At 43.5% G+C, this 22,036-nt stretch overlaps 1 protein-coding gene across 7 annotated transcripts in view; it reads right to left on the minus strand.

Moving 5' to 3' along the window:
• SNTG2 (syntrophin gamma 2) overlaps nucleotides 1–22,036 on the minus strand; it is a 319,099-nt gene that overhangs the window by 101,011 nt on the left and 196,052 nt on the right. For all 7 annotated transcript variants that reach the window (XM_046660432.1, XM_046660431.1, XM_046660434.1 and 4 more), the window contains one exon: nucleotides 18,414–18,541. In XM_046660432.1, coding sequence (XP_046516388.1) covers nucleotides 18,414–18,541 — 128 coding nt within the window. The remainder of the gene's footprint in view (nucleotides 1–18,413; nucleotides 18,542–22,036) is intronic.

The raw sequence follows: 22,036 nt of genomic DNA on the forward strand, positions 1-22,036 counted from the left end.
CCATCATCCCAGGGTGGCTGTGGGAAGACCCCGACTGCACCTCCATGAGCCCACCATCAGAGGTTTGACGCTCCTGCGGGGGAGGGTTTGGCAGAGACTTTGCTAAAATAATCCACCCAGTCAGTTAACAACAAACAAAAAAATAACGATAACAAGCCCAGGTTGGGGTGCGGGTTAGCACCAGTACCCAGAGCTGCTAGAGACACGAGAGTATGATGTATACACTGGGTCTGTGAGGTGCCCAGAGGTCACATTAAGCAGAAAGTTATACATATGTTCAAGGAACTAAAGGAAACCGCGTTTAAAGAAACAAAGGTATGTGACAATGTCACATGAAGTTGAGAATACCAATAAAGAGAGAGAGACTACAAGAAAGACCCCAATAGATACACTGGAGTTAAAAAGTATAATAACTGAAAGGAAAAATTTGCTAGAGAGGCTCAGTAGTAGATTCCAACCAACAGAAGAATTAGCGAACTCGAAGATAGACTGACAGAGTTCATGCAACCCAAAGAACAGAAAAAGAATGAAGGAAAATCACGCAAGCCTCTGAGAAATGTGAGGTTCTGTCAAGTGCAACAACATATGCAAAATGGGAGAACCAGAGGAGAGGAGAGAGAAAGGAGCAGAAAAAATATTCTAAGTAATAATGGCTGAAAACTTCCCCAATTTATTGAAAAATACTAACCTACACATCCAGGAAGCTCCAATAACTCCAAACAGGATAAACACAAGTAGATCCACAAATAACTTATAATGTTGACAATGTTGAAAATAAAAGACAAGGGAGAAATCTTACAGCAGCAAGAGAAAAATAACTTGTCACTTACAAGGGATCCCCCAAGCCAGCTGACTTCTCAGCAGACACAGAGGAGGCCAGAAGACAGCAGGACAATAGGTGCAAAGCAAAAACCTGTCAACCCGGTAAAAATATAGAAACCAACACAGCTCTAGCCACCAAAGCTGTCTTTCAAAAATGAAGGTGAGATAAAGACATTCCCACGTAAACAAAACTGAGGGAATGTGTTGCTAGTAAAACCTCCTTACAAGAAATGCTGATGGATTCTTCAGGCTGAAATCAGGTGACTCCTGACTATAATTTGAATCCACGTGAAAAAGCAAAGATCACCAGAAAAAGTAATAATGTAATTATAAAAGGCAAGATACACAGTTTTCTCCTTTCTTATTGTAAATGATGTGAAGAGTAATTGTATAAAATAATATGTCTATGATGTACTGCGGGGCCTATAAAATGTAGAAATGTAATATATGTGCATCTATGTAATTCATGTCTAATATATTTGCTAATAACAGCACAAGGAAGTAGGGGGGAGTAAGCCTGTAATGGGCTAAAGAATTGAAAACAAATAGTAAATTAATAATTAATTAGCTTGATTGTGGTAATGATTTCACAATGTATACATACATCAAAACATCACGTTGTACATCTTAAACATATATAATTTTTATTTGCCAATCATACCTCAATAAAGCTGGAAAAAAAGACAATTTAAAGCCAAAAAATTATAACTTTGTTGGATTTGTGATATCAATAGATATAACATGCATAACAATAATAGCGGCAAGATAAGAGTAACATTTCTGTATGTTACTGGAATTAAATCAGTATGAATCTGAAGCTGACTCTGATAAGTTAAGATGTACGTGCTGAGTCCTACAGCAACCACTAAAATATTAATATATATATATAAGTATATATATATATAAAGAAAAAATCATTAAAGAAGTTTAAATGCTTATTAGAAAATATTCACATAAGAGAAAGCAGGAAAAGAGAAACAGAGAAACAAAAAAGACATGGGACCTATAGAAAATAAAAAGCAAAATGGCACATATAGACCCAACTATAACAAAAATAACATATATTTTACTGGTTAAACAATCCAATCAAAAAGTAGAGACTTTTAGACCAAATAGAAAAAATAAGATCCAACTATATTTTCATCTTCAAGAGACATACTTTAGATTTAAAGATACAAATAGATTAAAAATAAAAGATGGAAAAAAGATCTATCATACAAACAGAGCAAACACAGGAAAGCTGGAGTGCTTGTACTAATATCATAGAAAACAGAATTTAAAACTAAAATTTTACTAGAAACGAAGAGGAACAGTTTAAAAGGATAAATGGTTAACCAATCAGGAAGATACAACGATTATAAAAATATATGCACCTAAAAACAGAACATCAAAACACATGGAGCAAAAAACAGTGATGAAAGGAGAAATAGAAAATTCAACAATAATAGTGAAGGCTTCAATGCCCCACTTTTCATAACGGCTAGAAAAACTAGGCAGAAGATCAACAAGAAAATAGAAGATTTGAACAACACTAAAAACCAACTAGATCCCCCAACATGTATGGAACACTCCACGCAATAACAACAGAATATACATTATTTTCAAGTGCAGACAGAACATTCTCTAGAATAGACCATATGCTAAGCCATAAAAAAAAACCCTCAGGGCCAGCCCAGTGGCGTAGAGGTTAAGTTCATGCACTCGACAGTTGTGGTCCAGGGTTTGAGGTTTCAGATTCTGAGCATGGACCTACACACCACTCCTCAAACCAGACTGTGGCAGCATCCCACATACAAAACATAGGAAGATTGGCACAGATGTTAGCTCAGAGACAATCTTCCTCAAGCAAAAAGAGGAAAATTGGCAAGAGATGTTAGCACAGGGCCAATCTTCCTCATCAAAAAAAAACAAAAACAAAAACAAAACTCAATGTATTTAACAGGACATAAATAATGTGAAATATGTTCTCTGAACACAATAGAATAAAATTTGAAACCAATAGCAGAAAAAAAATTGGAAACAAAAACATACAGAAATTAAATAAGACATTCCTAAATAGCCAATGGATCAAAGTAGAAACAAAAAGTGAAATGAGAAACTAATTGAGATGAATGAAGATGAACATATAACACCCCAAAACTTATGGAATGCAGCTAAAGCCAAGCTTAGAGGCACATTTGTAGCTGTAAATGCCTCCATAATGAAAAGATCTCATCAATTACTTTCCATCTTGAGCCACTAGAAAATGAAGAGAAAACTAAACATAAAGCAAGCAGAAGGAAGGAAATAATAAAGATTAGAGCTGGGATTAATCAAACAAAGAACAGAAAAAATAGAGAAAAATCTATGTAACCCAAATCTGGTTCTTTGAAAAGAACAGCAAAACTGACAAACTTTTAGCTACATTTACCAAGAAAGAAAGAAAAAAGATTCAAAATACTAGAATAAGAAACGAAAGAGGAGATATTAGTATCAATATTACAGAAACAAAAAGGATTATAAAGTAATTCTATGAACAATTGCATGCCAATAAACGAGATAACTTAGATGAAATGGAAAAATCCTAGAAAGTTGCAAACTACCAAAAATACCTCAAGAAGAAATCTGAATAGCCAATATTTCAAGCGAAGATATTGAATTACTAACCAAAAAATTAACCATGAAGAGAGGCCATGGCCCGGATGGCTTGAGTGCTGCACTCTACCAAGATTCAAAGAGGAATTAATAACAATTATTCATAAACTCTGCTAAAAACAGAAGAAAACATTTCCCAACTTATATTTGAGGCTAATACTAGCCTGAAACCCAAACCAAAAGACAGCACAAGAAAACTACAGGCCAGTATCTGTTTTAAACGTGGATGCAAAAATGTTCCATGAAATACCAGCAAACTGAATCCAGCAACACGTATTAAGAATTATATGCCATAATGAACTGGATTATCCCAGGAATTCAAGGTTGGTTTGATATCTGAAAACCAACTAATGCTATGTATCATAGCAACAAAATAAAAACCCAGAAATCACACAATCATCTAAACAGATACAGAAAATGCACTTGACAAAACCCAGCCCCTTTTCATGATAGAAAACACTCAACAACCTGAGACTAGAAGGGTGTGTCCTCAGCCTAACAAAGGGCTCCACACACATCCAGGCACTCGGCCCAGGCAGCTGGTTCTACAAGGAAAGGGGATGGGTTTTGAGTCCCAGCACAACCATACTTTAGCTACATGAGATGAGCTAGACACCCAGCCTCTGAGATGTGTTTCCCTTGTCCACATGACGGCTTCAAAAAGCCAGCTGTGCCACAGAATGGAAATACTGTGAGAAACAAACAGGTAATGTAAGTAAGGTTTCTGCAAACCCACAGGTACTATGCAAACAGTTACTCAGTAAAGTTATTTGTCAAAAACAGCAATACAAATTAAATATTACATAAATAGGAGTGGTGAAAGCTGTTGACATTAATGCTGATGACAGACACTAACATATTACTAAAGTATAAAAAAATTCATACGTTTGCTTATGGTTATGAAAGTGATACTAATTAGACTCAACCATACAAACTATTTCATGCATGTCTGAATGACAGATTGCCATTCTTATCTTCCAGATCAACTCTGGGGTTTCATTTTCTCAGCATGCCACGTGTACAGAGTTTAGGCTCCCCTGTGACATCCCTCCACCCTGCTCACAGGTACAACCTGGCCTCATGGCTCTGTGGTCCTAGCGTCTGCTCCAGCTTTTCAGGATTTCATCCATACAGTCAAGGTCATTGTCAGCGCTAAAAATGACAGGGTAGCCACTGCTCAGGACTCAGCACATCCTGTGATGGTCCCACGTCAGATTTTAGGAATCAGCAGTGAAAGCTACACCAAGAGAAGCCAGAGTGCTCATGCCTCTGAGCCCCACAGGGAGAACCCAAGTAAGACCCAGATATGGAGATCAACAGGGGGTCGAGAAATGACGGTGCCAGGGCTGCTGGGAAGCCTACCTCCTTCCCAGGATTCCCGCAAGCCTTTAGAGAATTTTTGAATTTCAAAGTGAAAACTTGGAATACAGTTTTATACTATAGGAAGTGACTCAATTCACAGTGACTATCTACCTGGACAGTAAGGGGAGAAAGGAGCGATTGCACACAGGCATCTCTTGTCTCTATTTCACTTCAAGCCTGCGTGCTTTGGAAGCTGAGAGAGGCTGAGCGTTTATTTTAGCTCATGATGGAGAGTTATGAGCATTCACCAGACGAAGTGAGAGGAAAAAATGTGTATTTTTTTCTCAGAATTTGAAAAATGTTCAAATTTTCTTTCATATATTGCATTTCATGACTGTCTCTGTAGCATCAGTATTATTTTTTAGTTCAAGTCAGAGAAATATTTTCTTTCTACATTCCCCACCATGCAGGGGCATTTCTAAGTATTCCATATTAAGTATTAACAACGACAGCCAATTTAAATTCAGGCACCATTCTTCCTGTATCCGTGTGTTTATTAAGAAGTCATTATTACTGGAGAATTCAGGGCACAAATAAAGTGTTCACTTGAGACAAAGTTCAGCAGGTCCAGAAGAGAAAGATAACTTCTCCTTTGTGGTGCCTAGAAAAACAACTTGTCATCCTCCTTCTGTCACCTCCTGTCATCTTCACGAGACCAGGTCTCACTCCTCCTGGCCCTTCGCCCTTCATGGAGCAGGGACTTCAGAGCTGTGAGAGGCAGAGGGCCCCACGTGGGCCGTGCCACAGCCAGACGGCCGAGCACCTCAAAGGGATCCGTTGAAGGAGGAAGGGAGATAGAACAGAACCTCGTTCCTGACTTCTCGTCAGGCTGCTACGTCTGTCTGTTTGCTGCCTGCATTTCCTGCTGGAGGAAAACTTCACGAAGGCGTGGATCCCCAGGGTTTGCTCATCTCCCCACCTCCAGCCTCTGCAACGGCACCTGCACGTAGTCAAGTGCAAGAGGACTTGCAGCGTGAATACATGCTTGAGAACACCCAGCACGAGGCAAAATGCCCGCTGTGGTTGACGCAGAATCCCTCGCCCCAGTCCCAGCCACACTCTGTGAGTTCCTCCTGCAGACACACGCACGGGCAGGGCCACCTGGCGGGTGGTGAGGCTTAATCAGATGAGGCAGCTAAGTGACGGCACTGCTCCTGGCACATGTGGAGCACGTTATTGTTATAATCATCCTCCTTCGCAGGGGCGTTCGACGAGTGAGGGCACCGACACCGCCGTGAGGGGTGTGTGCTCCTTTCAACACATCTGCCACCTGGCATGTTACCTTGTGTGCAAGAGGGAGGCATTCGTGGTACGTGAACTGCTCACACTCAGAAATAACCACCAACCAGAACAGCAGCGACAACAATGAGACCTAAAGGTTATCGTTTATCAAGGGCTTGCTCGGCACCTGGAACTCTTCTGAGTAATTTACGTGTTAAATTATTTCGCCTCACGGCAATCTTATGGAGCAGGTATTATCATCTCAGTTTCTCAGAGTGAAGGCAATGGCAGCAAGGGACTTTGTCACCTGCTCAGGTGGGCAGCCAACAAGGGTGAGGCTGGACTGCAGCACAGGTCAGTTCTCTCCAGACCCTGTGCCCTGACCGGTGAACATGCTACCCACAAAAATGAAATTATCCATATTTTAGTCCATAAAGCACGGGCAGCTGCATCCCTGGCTTCTGTCCTGCTTCTCCATTTTCCATGCCTGAACAAGCCCCCGACTTGACCTTGAGCACCCAAAGACGGAGTGCCAGTCACCAGGCAGGAAATGTGAGCACATCATACAGAGCCTGGCACCATCACATTCCTCCCACACAGTTGCCTGAATCTGCTCAGCGTCCGCATGAGCCTTTTCTTTGTAAACCTCCCACACATCCTCCCGCTCTAGAGGCGGATGGGCCATGGCTCCCCTGGGAACTGCTGTGCTGCGCCTGACACGGTAGATGCCCAATTCCTGATCTGCAAATAAATGCGGCTTTTCTTTTAAGAGCTATTTCATCATTGTAACAGAGATCTTGGTTTTTTTTTGTTTTTTGTTTTTAAGAGCAAATGTAGACAGTTAAGTATATTAACTCAAAAGCAAAGACAAAATACACACAACCTCTTCTACTGATGATGAATAAGCTCTTTATAAAAAAAAATCCACATTTACTAAAAATGCACGTTAAGAATAGAATTTGAGGCATAAGCACAGGGACGAGGGACTCCAACCACCTCCCGTGTCTCAGGCAGCAGCAGGGCCGGGATGAAGGCTCTGCAGTCATTAAAGACGTCTGCACAGTGTGTGTAATGATCTGGACTGTTCTCAAATTCTTCATATTTGAACAAATAATCAAACATTTTCAAAGTTCACTCTACCTAACAACTGAAGTTACTTTAAACAAACTCAAGATATTACAAATCGAGAGAAATATATTTACTGTCTGTAAAAATAAAACAAAACACATTCTAAACAATTCATAGATGGCTATTCACTGGTGCTTTTAAGGCTCAAAGTTTTGTTGTTACAACCATTCTGAATGACGGACCCTGAGACTTCATCCCACAGCCAAGTTCAGTGCAACAGACAGAACATCTCTCCCACACTTTCCTTTAGGCTGTGGTAGGTGTGTCCTCAGAACTTCTCACAGGTGTATCTGTGTCAGCGTGTGACGCCAGGAGGCATCAATCTGACCTTGAAGCTTTTGCTTCCATGAAGCAAACCTTTTAAATCCCCAGATATGTCTTTCAGCATTAACGATGGGTCATTTCTAACAGGAGCAACTGCTGAACCAGAACAAAACTTCACTGGTGCCACGAGGAAGGAAATGTCACATCCAGCTCCACTTCAGTATCTTCTTCTGATTTAACAACTATGAAAATCTGAATTACTGGGTGAATATGTGGATTTGCTGAAATGGTGCGATCTACACTGGGGATGCTGAGGAACTGTTCCTTCCTTGAAAAACACACATTTTACCTGCACAGCCCTCTTTTCTCTAATGCTGATTACCCTTTATTTCTAAATTCAAATCCATATTCTAACTACCTAATTCATGTGGATTTCATCTGAGTGAATAACCTCCTAGATGTTCTTACAGCCAACTGAACCAAAGGAATGGTGGCAAAATGGTACAGTTTGGTATTGGGTGGATGGGTTTACTGGTCAACAGAATTTCTCACTTTTCAACTTTCACTTTTATATGCACAATGAATTGGCTTTTAAAAATATTTTTTCATTTTTTCAATAGGAAGCTAATTTAAAAACTTATTCAAGAGAAACAGACACTTGTACACTTTTGAGGGGATAAACTTTCTGGTGGTGAGCAGGATGTTTGACAAAATATCTTAAAGGCCTTAAAATGTTTTAACCCTTTCATTCCATAATCCAACTATAGTATTTATCCTGATGAAATGATCACTAATGTGGACAAAACCTTATATATAAGAACATCATACCATTCCATAAAATATATATATTTTATATATGTATTTTATAAATTTATATGTATATATTTATAATATATTTATAATATTTATATTATATTTATACATTTTCATATATATATATAATATATATATTTTTTTTTTTGAGGAAGATTCGCCCTGAGCTAACATCTGTTGCTAATCTTCCTCTATTTTGTATGTGGGTCTCTGCCACAACACAGCCACCGATGAGTGGTGTAGGTCTGCACTGGGGAAGCGAACCTGGGCCGCCGAAGTGGAGCGTGCTGAACTTAACCACTAGGCCACACAACAGGCCTCCATAACATATTTTTAGAAAGAAAAATAACCTACTGGTCCCTCTATAAAGGAGTGGTGGGAAAACATGTACTAGGTCCATTGAATTGGATTACTACAGAAGTCTTGTTCTCATTGAAATCGTGGTCTCAATATATTTATCCATAATGTTCTCTTTCTCTCAAGTCTAGACAAATACTTAGCAAAGTGATAATATAGTTACACCTCATGGCAAAATGATAGGGTATTAACTATTTTCCCCCCTTATTTATATTTTCTAAATTTCCCAGAACTAATAATTTTAGCCATGTATATCTACGGACACATGTATAATGTGTGTATATACAGATATGCCCCCACATGCACACGTTTGTGTCTAGACACGCATACACATAACTGCGTGTGTGTGTGAGAGGAGCCACAAATGCCCAACAACTCCTGCTCAACACACTGCATCCTGAAGGATGCTTTTCTCTTCTTCTGGAAGATCTTCCTCACAGTACCCCATTGTCCAAGGACTGACGGTCCTTGTCTCCCTTGAACACTGCAATATTTCATAGTTTTTGGATGACTAAATGTTATATTCTAATTTATTTCTTTGCTAGAATATGAACCTTAAATTATAGAAAGGAGTGTTTTCCCCCATTGTAACACGTGGCACTAAAAAGTGGTCGAGAAATGTTTCCTGAACAAAATTCCACCATGGAGATTCAATCTTCTCAAATCTCAGGGGAAGAGACTAGAAAGGGGCTCAGGGTGGCAGACACCAGAAAGAACAAGCACTTCCCCAGGCAGAGGGGCAGACCTGCATGCAGCAGCCGGGACGCCCCTCGGAGCCCTCCTGGAGTCTCAGCCAGGGACCCTCTGGGCAGTCCTGGTCTGGCAGCGTGGATGGGCTTTACCTGGGAACTGGGACCAGGAAGCACAGGGGCCTGAACACTGTTTTCTGGAAGTGACAAACTACACAAAACACACAGCTGATCGTAATGGGCCTCGGTGTGCCCTCGGATGTGGCCCGTCCAGGTGCCCGCGTGCCCGGCTCACATCTTGGCTGTGTCCTGAGTGTTACAACCCAAAGGTTACCAAGACCAGTATTTCCCAAGATGAGAAACTGCCCTCTGATCCACTTCATTGGGTGCTTTGGCAGTGAACATTCTTTGCAATCATTTCTTAGTCCATATGGGGCTTAAATTCTACCCAAAAGAGCCTTTTGTCAATGTTTTCTGGCCAACAGTATGCTATTGATTTTATGGAAGCAGAAAAATGAGCAAAAGAAGAACCTCAAGAAAGTAAAACATAAGGATACAAAATTCCATAGCTGTCTTTTCCTATTACTCTTCTGTTGACCACTGATTTTAAAACAGGCCAATGAGGTGCAACGAATTCTCCTGCCTTTTTAACAAAGGGCGTATACAGATTTCTTTTTTGCCCCTATGAATATCTTTAAAGTTAAATAATAAATTTTGGAGAGGCAAGAATGGATAACACATACATTACTAACGCTGACATTTACGATAAATGATAGCAATAGCCAGCTGGCATTTACTGATGCTTTGTAATAAGCACTGTGCAAAATACTTCATAAGTTGCACTGATTTTAATCTTCACAATAATTCTGAGCAGAAGCTCCTGCTGTTATTGCTGTTTCAGAGATGACGACACTGAAGCTAAAGTAGATGAATCAATTTACCCAAGTCACACGCCAGAAAGTGGGAAGGCACAAGCACACAAACACACACACACACACACGCAAACCAAAAGAACTCGGTGCCTGACTCCACACCCTGAGTTCACAACTACAAGAGCATGCTGCCTCATGAGGATTGTAAAGGCCTCTTTTGTGCGTTAAAACCACAAGGAGTGCTGGCTCTATGACTATGCAGCTCATTCTTCCCATAACTGACAATCTAATTAAACACACATTTGTTTTGGTATTTATTATAGTTAAATCTGCTGGAACGGTTCCACGACTCCAGTAATGTGAACTTCATTTTGCAGTTTGAGTTATTGCTTATATTCTTCTCCTGGGAAAGATGTACTGCATCTGGAAGGCAGTTAGTGGTTGGAAAGCCAACTGCTCACCTGGAATATCCAACAAAAGCTTTGGAACTGCGTGGAGTTCCGATAAACGTAAAACCTCTGTGCCAGTAATTTATTCAGCCTGGAGAGTATTTTATCTTCTTAGATATGCCTCAATATAAGTTCGAGGAGAAAGCTGAATGCATTCTGCAAAGCCCCCTCTTGAGGATCTTGTCACTAACTTATCCATGAATGGGCAGGTACTCTGCCTCGGGAAGCATTTAGGAACAGCTTCGGTCGTGGGTCTGGGGGAGAAGATGTGCCTTGGAGAGATGTGGTCTCTGGGTGAGAACAGAGCGGGCAATGAAGAGGAGAAGGGGGCAGGTGCGTATCAGAGATCAGAGCAGGTGGACTGATGGACCCAGGAAGGCACGGGGCCAGGCGTCAAGGGTCACTGTGTATGCCCAGAACTGACTGCCAGGCAGAGGCAGAAATGAAAACGCAAATGATACTATATCAGTGTTTGAGAGTTTAACCTCAAAAATAATTAGAAAGTTGGCTATATTTGCCAAAAATGGAGTTCCCCACAACCCCACCTCCCATCTTAGGGTCTGTCCCTAAGCAGCGAGAAGGAGGCACCGAGGTCTGCCCACTGTAGACATGCAGGTGCCTGCTGGGACCCTTTCTCCATGCACCTGCTCAGCCACACATTCATGTCTGCTCCTGCCTGTGCTGGGATTAACTTGGTTAGATAAGAATCATGTTACTGAGGGTTCTCTCCTTTTAGCAGTGATGAAAATTCTGTCACTTTAGTTCATTTGTTTTATTGTGACAATGAGGATGCTGGTAAAACCAGGAAAGAGGTGCAAGAAAAAATGACCAGAACCACAGCCGCGATCCTTGGAGAGGGAGCATGAAGAGTCCCCAGCAGTCACGAGCTGAGCGATCAGACACACTTGGCAGAAGGAGGCAACAGCAACGCAAGATGCTCTCAGGAAAACAGGGCATGCACTTCATCACGACGGTCCTTTCATCTAGAAGGATTCCACTCTTTCCACTTTAAAACCTCTTCCTGTTTATTTTCATCTCAAACTTTGAGAGCCTCTTAAATTTCCACACACAAAGGGAAGGAAAATCAACTTAACGTTCAAAGGAGAAGACTTGTGATGAATTTATCTTGCTTGGATAAGAAGAAAAGATCATAATGTCTGAAAGCTGAGACTTTGCCATATCTATCAATAGCCAGGGCACTAATCCCTTATAGTCACAATGAATAATCCTCAGAGGTAGAAATGAAAGGTATTACATTGAGAAATTGCCATCTGACGCATTGAGAGAGAGAGAGGAAAAAACAAATGTTTTCGGAGGCAGAAGATACAGTAGAGATGGGGAGCATCTCCCCGAATCAGCGTATTTGTACACAGAAAAGGGAGCCAGTTGATGAGCAAAATGTTGCCCCTCACACTGTTTACATCAATTACTGCTCAAGAGCTGTTTTGAACTCCCAGAAAAGAGAAAAAAAAACAGAGCCCTACAATTTCCACCAAAGACAGCTATTTAGAGCTGCTTTCCACATCTGTTGAACGGGGAGGGGAGTAATTAGCGTGTACTCGTAAATCAGCAACACTTGTTCTACCCAGCCGCGCTTGGGAGACCCACGTAACAGCAGCCATCAGTCAAGCGGCCACGGAGATCAGGAGCCCATGGAGGCGAGTCCACCTGGTTCCCGCACGGTGTGTGGTGTGTGGGTGCCAGATAGACGCCAGCACCCGCTCCGCCTCAGTGCCCACGGAGAGGAGAGCAAAGCCTGTGGGAGGCAGCCGCCGCGAGGACGAGAGCTGAGAGCTGGCCAGCAACGTGAGTTAGCCGCTGCTCCCGCTGAGGAACACTCGAAACCCCACGGCACCTTCCAGCCCTGAAGCTGTCCCAGGGCTGGCGTGGAGGGGATGGCAAGTCTGTGCCGGGTTGTTTCCTGGTCCATGTTTTGGAAGAGTACACAGAGAAAGCGTGACAGACTTATTTTAAGAGTTAAAGCCAGTAATTACAGACCAAGAACACATGATGAAGATTTAAAAAATTCGATTCTCTATACAGGGTAACTGCGGGCTAATGTCTTCATCCTGTATTAACGGTGCGATGTTCACTCAGAGACCAGCTCTTCTGCCCCAGGGCTACACGTGGCATCTGGCATTCGGGTGGAAGTCCTGACCTCCTGACCCATCAGGACCTCTGCCTTCTGATGACTCTCCCCACGTGGCCGTCCCGGTAGCTCTCAGCACTTAAGGCATGGTTTCTAGGAGTGAGCGCGCACACTCAGTGCTCCCAGACACAGTCCATGTTCCCTCATGAGAGCAGAACATGGGCAGAGCACAGCCATAGTGCTCGACGTTTTTAGGAACATTTGGAGAATGTCATTATTCTCTTTCAGTAAACACAAACACCTTAAACTTCTATCCCCACAATCAAACTTTCAGGAACATGTGAAGACACAGAGCATTGAGAAAGGCACCAGCAGCCTGGCAGGTGGCGGCTAGCAGCCAGGCTATAGGATTCTTCCAGTGAACATAAACCGTCCCGCAGGTCAACGACCTCAGACGAGGCTCTCCGTGAACCCCACAAAGCCAGACCAACCGAGGGCACTCTGTAAGTCTTCCCAAGTGGACAGACACAAAGACAGCGTCCAGCCACAAAGATCCCAGACGTGTCCCACGCCAGCCACCCTGCTGACGATGATGCTTCAACACGACAAGCCTGGCCCGGCTCCGTCCCACTTTCCATTTTTATCCTCCCAGATAAAAATTCTTCTGAATGATGACCACATGGCCCCAACCTCTGAGCACCCAATGCAGATCAGACCCTGAGTTCCCAACGATCCCTATCGCCACCCAACATGACCCTTAATCCTATGTAGGCCCTTCCTCTTACTGAGATGCCCATAGGCGCCCGGGATGCTGTCTCCCCAACTCTGTTCGACCACACCAGGCTGACAGGAAGCAAGGGGGCTATGCTTCTAGGATTCCCCAACTACGGAAAATTTACCGGAAAATTTACTACACAAGAGTCTTTCTTTGGCATGGATATTTAAACATGAAACCGTCCTTTGCAAAACAAATCAGAGTGTTTAGCAAGATAATTTTGACTTGTAGTATCACTTTTCAAAATGTGCTTATCTGCAATCTGTCTGTCTCTGGGACGACTACTGCAAGGCCATCTGGCCCGTACATGCTCTTTCCTCTAAAATGAGATGAGCTCCTGCAAAGCAAAACGGGATTTCACTGTAAGTGAAGAGACATCATTTCACTGTTATCCTACAAAACATGACAGAGGTGGACAAAAGGACCCGAAGCTGTAGTTTGTTTCCCTGCCTCTCTCCCTCCCTCCTTCCTTCCTTCCATGCTTTAGAAGAAGAGAAAAGACAAACAACTCCCTTTTCTTTTCAAGGCCAGCATAAAACAAGAGACATGGAAAGAGCTCTTCTGAGCAGGAAAATAAAAAGCAGACCCTCATGTTAGAGTCCAGCGATGCAGAGTGAGCGTGTGGGACACAGACTCTAGAAATGCCTGATGCTTTTCTTTGGTGAAAATCACTCATCTGAATTCCCCTCTTTCTATGTAGGCATTCCTCATTCCACAAACAATTAAAAAATCCTGTAATCCTGCATCTGTTCAGTACATTTCAAAGCTCCTTTAAACCTACAATTTTATTTTACGTTATCTTCATAAAACTATCTTAGGAAGCGGTAAATTTTGAATATCATCTCCCACCCTATTGGTTTAAATGGATGAGGAGGCAGTCAAAAGAGCCTGGATGAGTTATGCAAGTCATAAGGCCTGAAAAGGCAAAGTGGGATTAGAAACCTTTTAGTTCCAAATCACTACCTTTTCTCTGACACCGTCCACCTCCCCAGAGGTGAAGCGGTTTGTCTATGTCTGAGGGAGCTCCATACTTCATAACATCTTGTGTGAAGCTATCTCATAAGCTTCCTCAGTGTTGAAACGATTACAGGTATTTTGCAAGCGCACAAAATTTCTTTTGTTTTTAAGGATGGGCTCTCTTCCTTTGCTTCTAAAACACACACACGCAATGGCAGGCACCTCGGCTCCAATCCAGGTCCTGGAATTCCAAACCAGCATGCTTTCCATGGTACCACGTGGAAGCACAACCAGCCACAGACCATCTTCACAGGATAAATTCCTAAGACGTCTCTGAGCATGCTGTGTGTCTTCCAGAAGGAGAAGTTGGTTGGGTAGGTGCAATGGCAGAATTCTAAGAGCCCCCAAATTTTCCACCCCTTGGTGTACATGCAGCTTCTCACAGTTATTCCGTCAGATACAAATATAGGTGTTGCTGGAAGGGATTCTGCAAATGTCAGTAAGATCTGAAATCAGTTAGCCTTAAGTCAAGGAGATGATCCAGGTGGACCTGCCTGGTCCCATGAGCCTCTACATCTGGGTCTGGAGGTCAGAGACAAGGAAGTCAGGATTCGATGCACAGAAGCCCCCTGTTGCTGCCTGACAGGTGGGGGGACGTGGCATGGAGATGGGTGGGCTCTAGCAGTGGAGAGTGGGCCCCAGTTGACAGCCAGCAAGAAGATGGGGAACCCAGTCCCATAACCTCGAGGAACTGAATTCTGCGAAGAACCTGACTGAGCCTTGAAGGGGACCCCAGCCTCAGGTGAGAATGCAGCCAGGCCACACTTTGATGTCAACCTGGTGAGACCCCAGGCACGTGACCAGCTACTCCCACCAGACTCCTGACCCAAGGAGACGGAAATCGTGAGATAATAAGCCCGTTGTTCAAGCTGCTGCTTACACAGCAGCAGAAAACTGATACGGTCATGCTAAACAACACTCTCGCCCTCTCCTGACCATTAACCCCGTTAGTAACCATGCCGTTCTCCACCTGAGGTCAGAGATTCGCGTTGTAACTAACGCAGTGGCCAAAATTGCATGATTAGGCTGAGCAATCTGCAATGTTGTGAGACTGCCTTCCGACTGTCTGGGGCCGTGGTTTGTTTTCCTCCAGAAGCACTTGAGGAAAGCCCTCTTCTGTGGGGCCTGCTGCTCCGCCCACTGAACGTACTGCTGTCTTCATGTCTGTTTGAGCTTCATCGGAGGGTGTTCTCCCCCAGATTCTTACTGAACCATCTTTTTCTGTACTGTGTAGCCAACGATTTAATCTTTATTAGTAGTGATATATAATTTATCTAAAAGCATAGTTCTCATTTTACCAAGAACCACGTGAGACTAAACTCCGTCTGACAGTGAAAAGAGGAGAGAGCTTCTGGCGGAAGACAGTCCTGCAGCACCTGGGGCAAAGGGACATGAAAGGGACATACAGACAGTCGCACTCAGTACAACGGACTTTTTATCATTTCGATGCGTATGTCAAATGAGTTAGGTTTAAATATGCATCTACCCTTTACAGAGGGTTTTTTTTTTTAATTTCAGAAAACTAAGGAACTTCAACCATCATTGGTCCATTACTTTCAAAAAAAGGAAGACCCAGAGGAGGTGGCCATCAATTTGAGTTCCTACAACAGACAGTGACGGTCAGGGCAGTGAGGAGGCTGATTTCTGACCTGCTCATCCGATTGTTTTTATCCACTCTGCAACACCTCCCGTGAATACTTCCCAGGCTATAGTCTACAGCTTTTGTTTTAATATTTTAAAAACTTTGATTTAAAATTGACAGTTTCTAAACGTGTTCCTTGTACTCCTGAAACCACGGGTCCCTCAGGAGGAAATCTCCAGGAGCCGCAGAATTCCATCTGATGGAGTGGAATGCTCACACCTCCTCTTTTCCTCTCCTTCAGCACGGACCAGAGGGGCCCCAGGAAAGACGGAGCTGGGAGCATCCTCAGGCCCTAAACATGGACCTTAACACCAGTGTGTGTCAGGAAAACACATCTGATAAAATGCAGAGTTTCAGTCCTTATTTACTTTGCATTTTGCATCTTCCTGCCCATATTTAGAGCTTGCTTAAAATCATGGAAAAAGTTAGCAAAACTAATAGGACACATTTGCCTTCACAAAACAACATATTCTTGTCTTATAAAAAAAAAATAAAAGATTTTCAGTCTGCTGCTAGGATTGATATACTTCTAAGGGGAAAAGAACAAGGGGACTTGTGAGTGGCCCGGGCAGTAGACGTCTGCTTGGTAGATGTCCCTTTACCCTGCAGATGCACTGCGTTCGTCCTGATGACAGCTCAGTGGTGCTTGGCGGGTAGGACTCTTGTTCCAAGAATAACAGCATCTCCAGTATTCTCAGGCAGAGTGGACGGTAAACTCCAGTTAGTTGACAATCACCAGAGTTTCCATCGTGCGCTCAGTGTAGGATGCATTTCACTGAGTGTCCTGCAGGTGTGGGGTCAGTGGGAGGACGAGGCACAGCCTGTGACAAACGAGGGCACTGACCCTCCAACCACAGGCTGGATGTCGTGTCTTCTCTTCATCACGTTTGATGGAAGATGGCCCAGGAAGTGCTTGATGAGGTCCAGAGGCTCTATTTTTCCAAGAACCATTTAATTCAAACACACTGAGAGATAAGAGATCAGACAGCACAGTATTTCTTCCTTTGTCAAGACAGATGTGTGCCCCAACCCCTACTCAGTTCCTAAATGAACCAATCCCAAACCCAGAGATGAGTTGTAACGAGACCACACACATGTGTGCATGCACACGCACATTTGAAGAGAGACTTGTGGCAGCGAGAGCATTGACTGTGTACCCATTTAACTATCTTATTAAATTTACAAATGGCTATCTACCTATCAATCTGTCTATCCATCTAGCTGTCTGTCTATCTATCCATCTATCTTTCCACCTCTCTAACTTATCAGGTCTGTCTACACCTATCTTATCAGGTCTATCTACTTTTCCAAAGATGGTCACACATTTCAAAGTCAAGCCTAGACTTCCTGTTGGTGCTATGGTATGGTAAGTAACCTCTCACGGACACGCACATTCATTGCAAGAGGCTGTGCAACTTATTTCAGTGAATACCGAGGATCGGGTTAAAACCACTCACCAGAAGTATGAGCAGCCAGACATTCCTGTCCACTGAAGGATGAGTGGAGAGACCCTCAGAGTCCACTCTCCCCTCCCCTCCACAGGCGCTGGCACAAGCCTGCACACGTTTATCAAGGACAATGACCGATTTCAAAACAATGCACACTCTTCCCTTGCTGACAGTTAAGCAGACGCACGGCCGCAGTTTTCTCCACACTTTTCTTAAGACTGAAAGGAAACTCACCAGGTACTTACTTTGTGGCTTCTCCACGGTGATCCACAGCTCAGTTAGCACAGGTGACCCTGTACTGGTTAGGACTGAAAAATGCCGCCTTACTTCACAAAACAGTTACGGACACACAACCTTCATAGATAAATTTTTGGAATTATTTAGCTAACACAGCTCAAAAACTAGCGAGTATTCATTTAACACTGGTGCTGGTCCGCCCCCTCATTTTATTAATGAAGAGTTTGACTTTTCTGTAATCATTTGCAACTTGGACAAGAATGCAGTCTTATTTCCAATCTAATTCTGATAAGATTTAAAACTGAAAATACAATTTCTTCTTCTAATAACTATGTTTCAAAAACACTAACAACGGTCACCTCACCACTAGATAGGCTATTCCTAACCACACATCAGCTGTTGTTCTGATTATTGGTTTTTTTTTGGTGTTTAACTTTTTTTTCTTTTTTTGCAAACGCTAGGTCTATCAGAAGACACTGACATGCACCTACTTAAGGACACAGTCGGACACTCTGGAGTAGTCGATGGACTGTTGGGACCGGGGGAAGTATATGGGGTTCATCAGCTTTTGCACTTCAGACAAGGGTCACACACCTTAATTTTTCCGTTCCAGCTTTGCACCTTGAGATCCGAGCCATAGACAGAGGAACTGACAAGGTGTCTAGCCAGCGCTTCTCATACTTTGGTTCGTTAGCTATGGGCGAGGAAGGCGATGGTGGAGCCTGCGCAAAATAAACGAGAGTCAACAGTCACAGAGTCAGTCAGAAGGCACGGAACACAAGGAGAGGCACCCACAGGCACCCCAAACATCACGTCTCACAAAACTTAAGTGAAACACATTTAACTGTTAAAAAAGCATGTGATAATGTCCTCAAATATCTGGAAAGAAATAAGTGCTCTCCTATTTGAATTTAAACTATTTCTTCTCTCTTTACATTTTTGAACAAAATATGGCACAAAACAGGAAAGTCAGAGGGAAGGAGACGGCGGGAGAGACTTCAACTGGAAGGAGAGTTGGGCTCCTGATCAAGGCGCTGCGTCCAGGTGCTGTGAGAGGGACCACACTGATCCCAGTGTTAATGCAGAATGAGTTGAGGTCTAAGATACAGGATCTAGTAATACTGATAACATTTTAATGGGTGTCTGGGTCATAAGATCATGCTTATTAATTAGTGGCAAAGACTCTGCTGTCTATCCAGTGGATGTGAGAGCGTGAAGCCATTGGGAATGGAAGAGTGGGGTCCCTCTTCTGTGGTCCTGCAGGTGAGGGGACGATGCATGAAAAGCTGAATGAACCCATGTGAACAATTATACCACAGACACAACCTTCCACAGGCGTCCAAGAAACAGCCGGGTCAGAAATCGGTCTCTAGGCAAGAGAACGTCCCCGTGTCCTGTTCTAGGGTCCTGAGGAAGGGGCCATCAGCTCCCAGACCCATCTTTACCATAGAGCCCACGGCCCACGACGAAGGAAACAGGCATGCATGGGGGGCCGCACCTCACCCACGGACCCCAAGTTTGCATTCACACAGAAGCATCCTGACTCTCAGGATCAGTGGCTTCAAATGCCAACGACCAGTTTTCCCAGAACATTCCAGTTTCATATATGAACTTTCAGCTGAGGAGCAGACATCAGGTCTCTGTCACGCTCACTTTATAGGTCAGTGGGGTTTTCTGTGATGTGCAAGTGTCTGTCCTAGATGGAGCACCAAGGGACACGGGAAGGAGGGAGGGAGCTGGCTGGACTGTCCTCCGAGCGCGCTCCCTGCTTGCCGCGTGCTCTGGACACACGGCTGTTCGCCCTCTGCAGTTTAGCCTCTGTGGTCTGAGAGGAACATCTCAGGGAAGTGGAGCAGAGGCCCCAGCGCTGCAGGAGCACCCCAGCTTCCTCGCCTTACAGAACCATGTGCACAGTGCACCGGAGCTCCGCGTAGGTGTCACACATCTGAGCAGGTCCCAGTGTGAGGGAAATTCACAGAACTCCTGCAGAAAGCAGAACTGCTCCACTCTAATTTCAGCCCCAAATTCTCCTTCAGCTTAACAGTCTGCAGAAGGAACAGGGCGTGTTCCCTCCACCGTCAGCTCCTCGTGATCTCGACACATGGTGGGTGCAGAGCTCACATAAGCAGGTGCTACCACCGCATGTACGGCTGCCCCTAGAGAGGACTGATTTCAGGGGAGGGAAAAACAAATCCTGTTTTCCTCTCTTTGACTTAAGATGCAGTCAGAAGTTGCCAAGGAGTGAGGAAAATTCCATCCTGAAACACTTACATGTGACTGGCTGACTCCCGGGACCTTGCTGTGAGATGCCTTAGTGATAATGAGATAAAAAGCCTGAATTGAGATGGAACAGCAGAGGTTCCACACGTGGCCCGAGACACAGAGACTGAGGGAAGACACACAGCGCCGGGTGGGGTCAGGGAGGCTGTGTCTGCCTCCAAAGGTGAGGCCCGAGGCGCGAGGCTACACAGACCTTCTTTGAGCAAGCGTTTCCCTTTGTTTCCACAAATGCCATGTGATGGATACCTTTTTGAAACGCAAAGAAAATTAAGGACTTATAATATACTCATAAAATTTTTGGAAATGAATAAAAACGGATGAATGGAAATTTCTCCAAACATGCCACATCGCTCATAGGCACCGAGATGAACACACATGCCTTGTTCCTGTGGTTTTGCTTTCCAGAGGCACACACGCTGGCCTGGGCACACAGCAGCATGGCGAAGACAATCTTAAGTCTACATTCTCTGATTATAACAGAAATACGATCCCATTCTGGAAAGTTTGGGAAATATAAAAAAGCAAAAGGAAAATTCCATCCAAACCTCGCCATTCAATTTGCATATTTCTTGATGATTTTTTTTCTATTCACTTTTTAAAACCTGGTTAAGATCACACTGCATATAATAAAGATAATAAGAAAATAATACACATGGCTCATAGATAAAAAGTGGGCTTGAAGACAGGTACCTGCTTCCCGAGGCTTATGGAACTTACTGCTTTAATAATAACCCTTTTTCTTGAATATGAGCGTGATTATGTTTTGTTCAGCTATTCTTTCTGTAGGGAGACTTTTTTCTTGCTCAGTAATTCTCATGGAAGGATGTCTAAATTTAAATATCACTTAGCAATTGCTGGCGTTTGCTGAAAGAGAACACACTGTTCACTGGCTTATAGGATTACCTAAGACCACTGGAAGCTTCCCCTGAAAGAGTGACGGGTGGCCTGACAAATGGACTGCTTACTGGGAACTGCGCCACAACAGCAGAGGACACCAGAAGAGAAATTCCGTCAGTGCGTGTTGGCAGGGGCTGCTGCCTAACAGCAACGATCCACGATTTGTCCGAACTCATGACTACGAGCCGTAGGTAAGGGGGTGGACTTCCGTGTTCTCTGCGCCAGCTTTTCCATCCTCTCGTTCCTTGTCCAGGTTCATTTCTTGTGGGCTGGGTGGGCTGCAATACATCTTTAGGTCTTTTTTTCAAGAAATATATTCGGAGTTCTAATACTTCATGTTTAACTAAGAGATCGGAAGCCAACTTTTTAGGTTTGCTGTCGTACTCCTACTTTGGATGACTGTGGGCTTTCTACTTCATTCTTTTATTTTTAACTGAACTATATTGAGACATAAACTACCTACAATACTATGTACTGATTAAGCGCACAGTGTGACAAGGTTTGATAAATGTATACACCCCATGTAACCAAAACCCAAATTAGGATACAGTGAATTCCACCCCACCCACACACCCTTCCCCCTGGAAAACTTCCCTCTGTCAATCTGTGGGCATTTCCCCTGCCAGCCCAAGGCAGTCACTGATCTGATTTCTGTCACTATAGATTAGTTAGACTCTTCTAGAACTCCTCTTAACAGAATCACACAGGATGATCTTATGTGTAAAGGCTGCATTCTCTCAGCAGGGAGTCTGTGGGACGGCTCCATGTTACTGTGCTCATAAGCAGATTATTCACCATCATCCATGAGGGGTATTCTGTTGTTTGCACACCCCAACATTTCTTAGCCTTTCACCTGTTGAAGGAGATCTGGGCTGGTTCCACTTTGAGGATATTATAAATAAAACTGCTATGTTGTTAGATAAATTTGGGTTTTGAATATTTGTCAAGTTTGCCTTCCAGGGATAAATCTCACTGTGCCTGACGACTTAACCTTCTTTTGATTTGTTAATCTGTCAGTGAAGGTTTTTGCACCTACATTC

The sequence above is a fragment of the Equus quagga genome, chromosome 5, assembly GCF_021613505.1.
Source record: "Equus quagga isolate Etosha38 chromosome 5, UCLA_HA_Equagga_1.0, whole genome shotgun sequence".
Classification (NCBI taxonomy): Eukaryota; Metazoa; Chordata; class Mammalia; order Perissodactyla; family Equidae; genus Equus; species Equus quagga.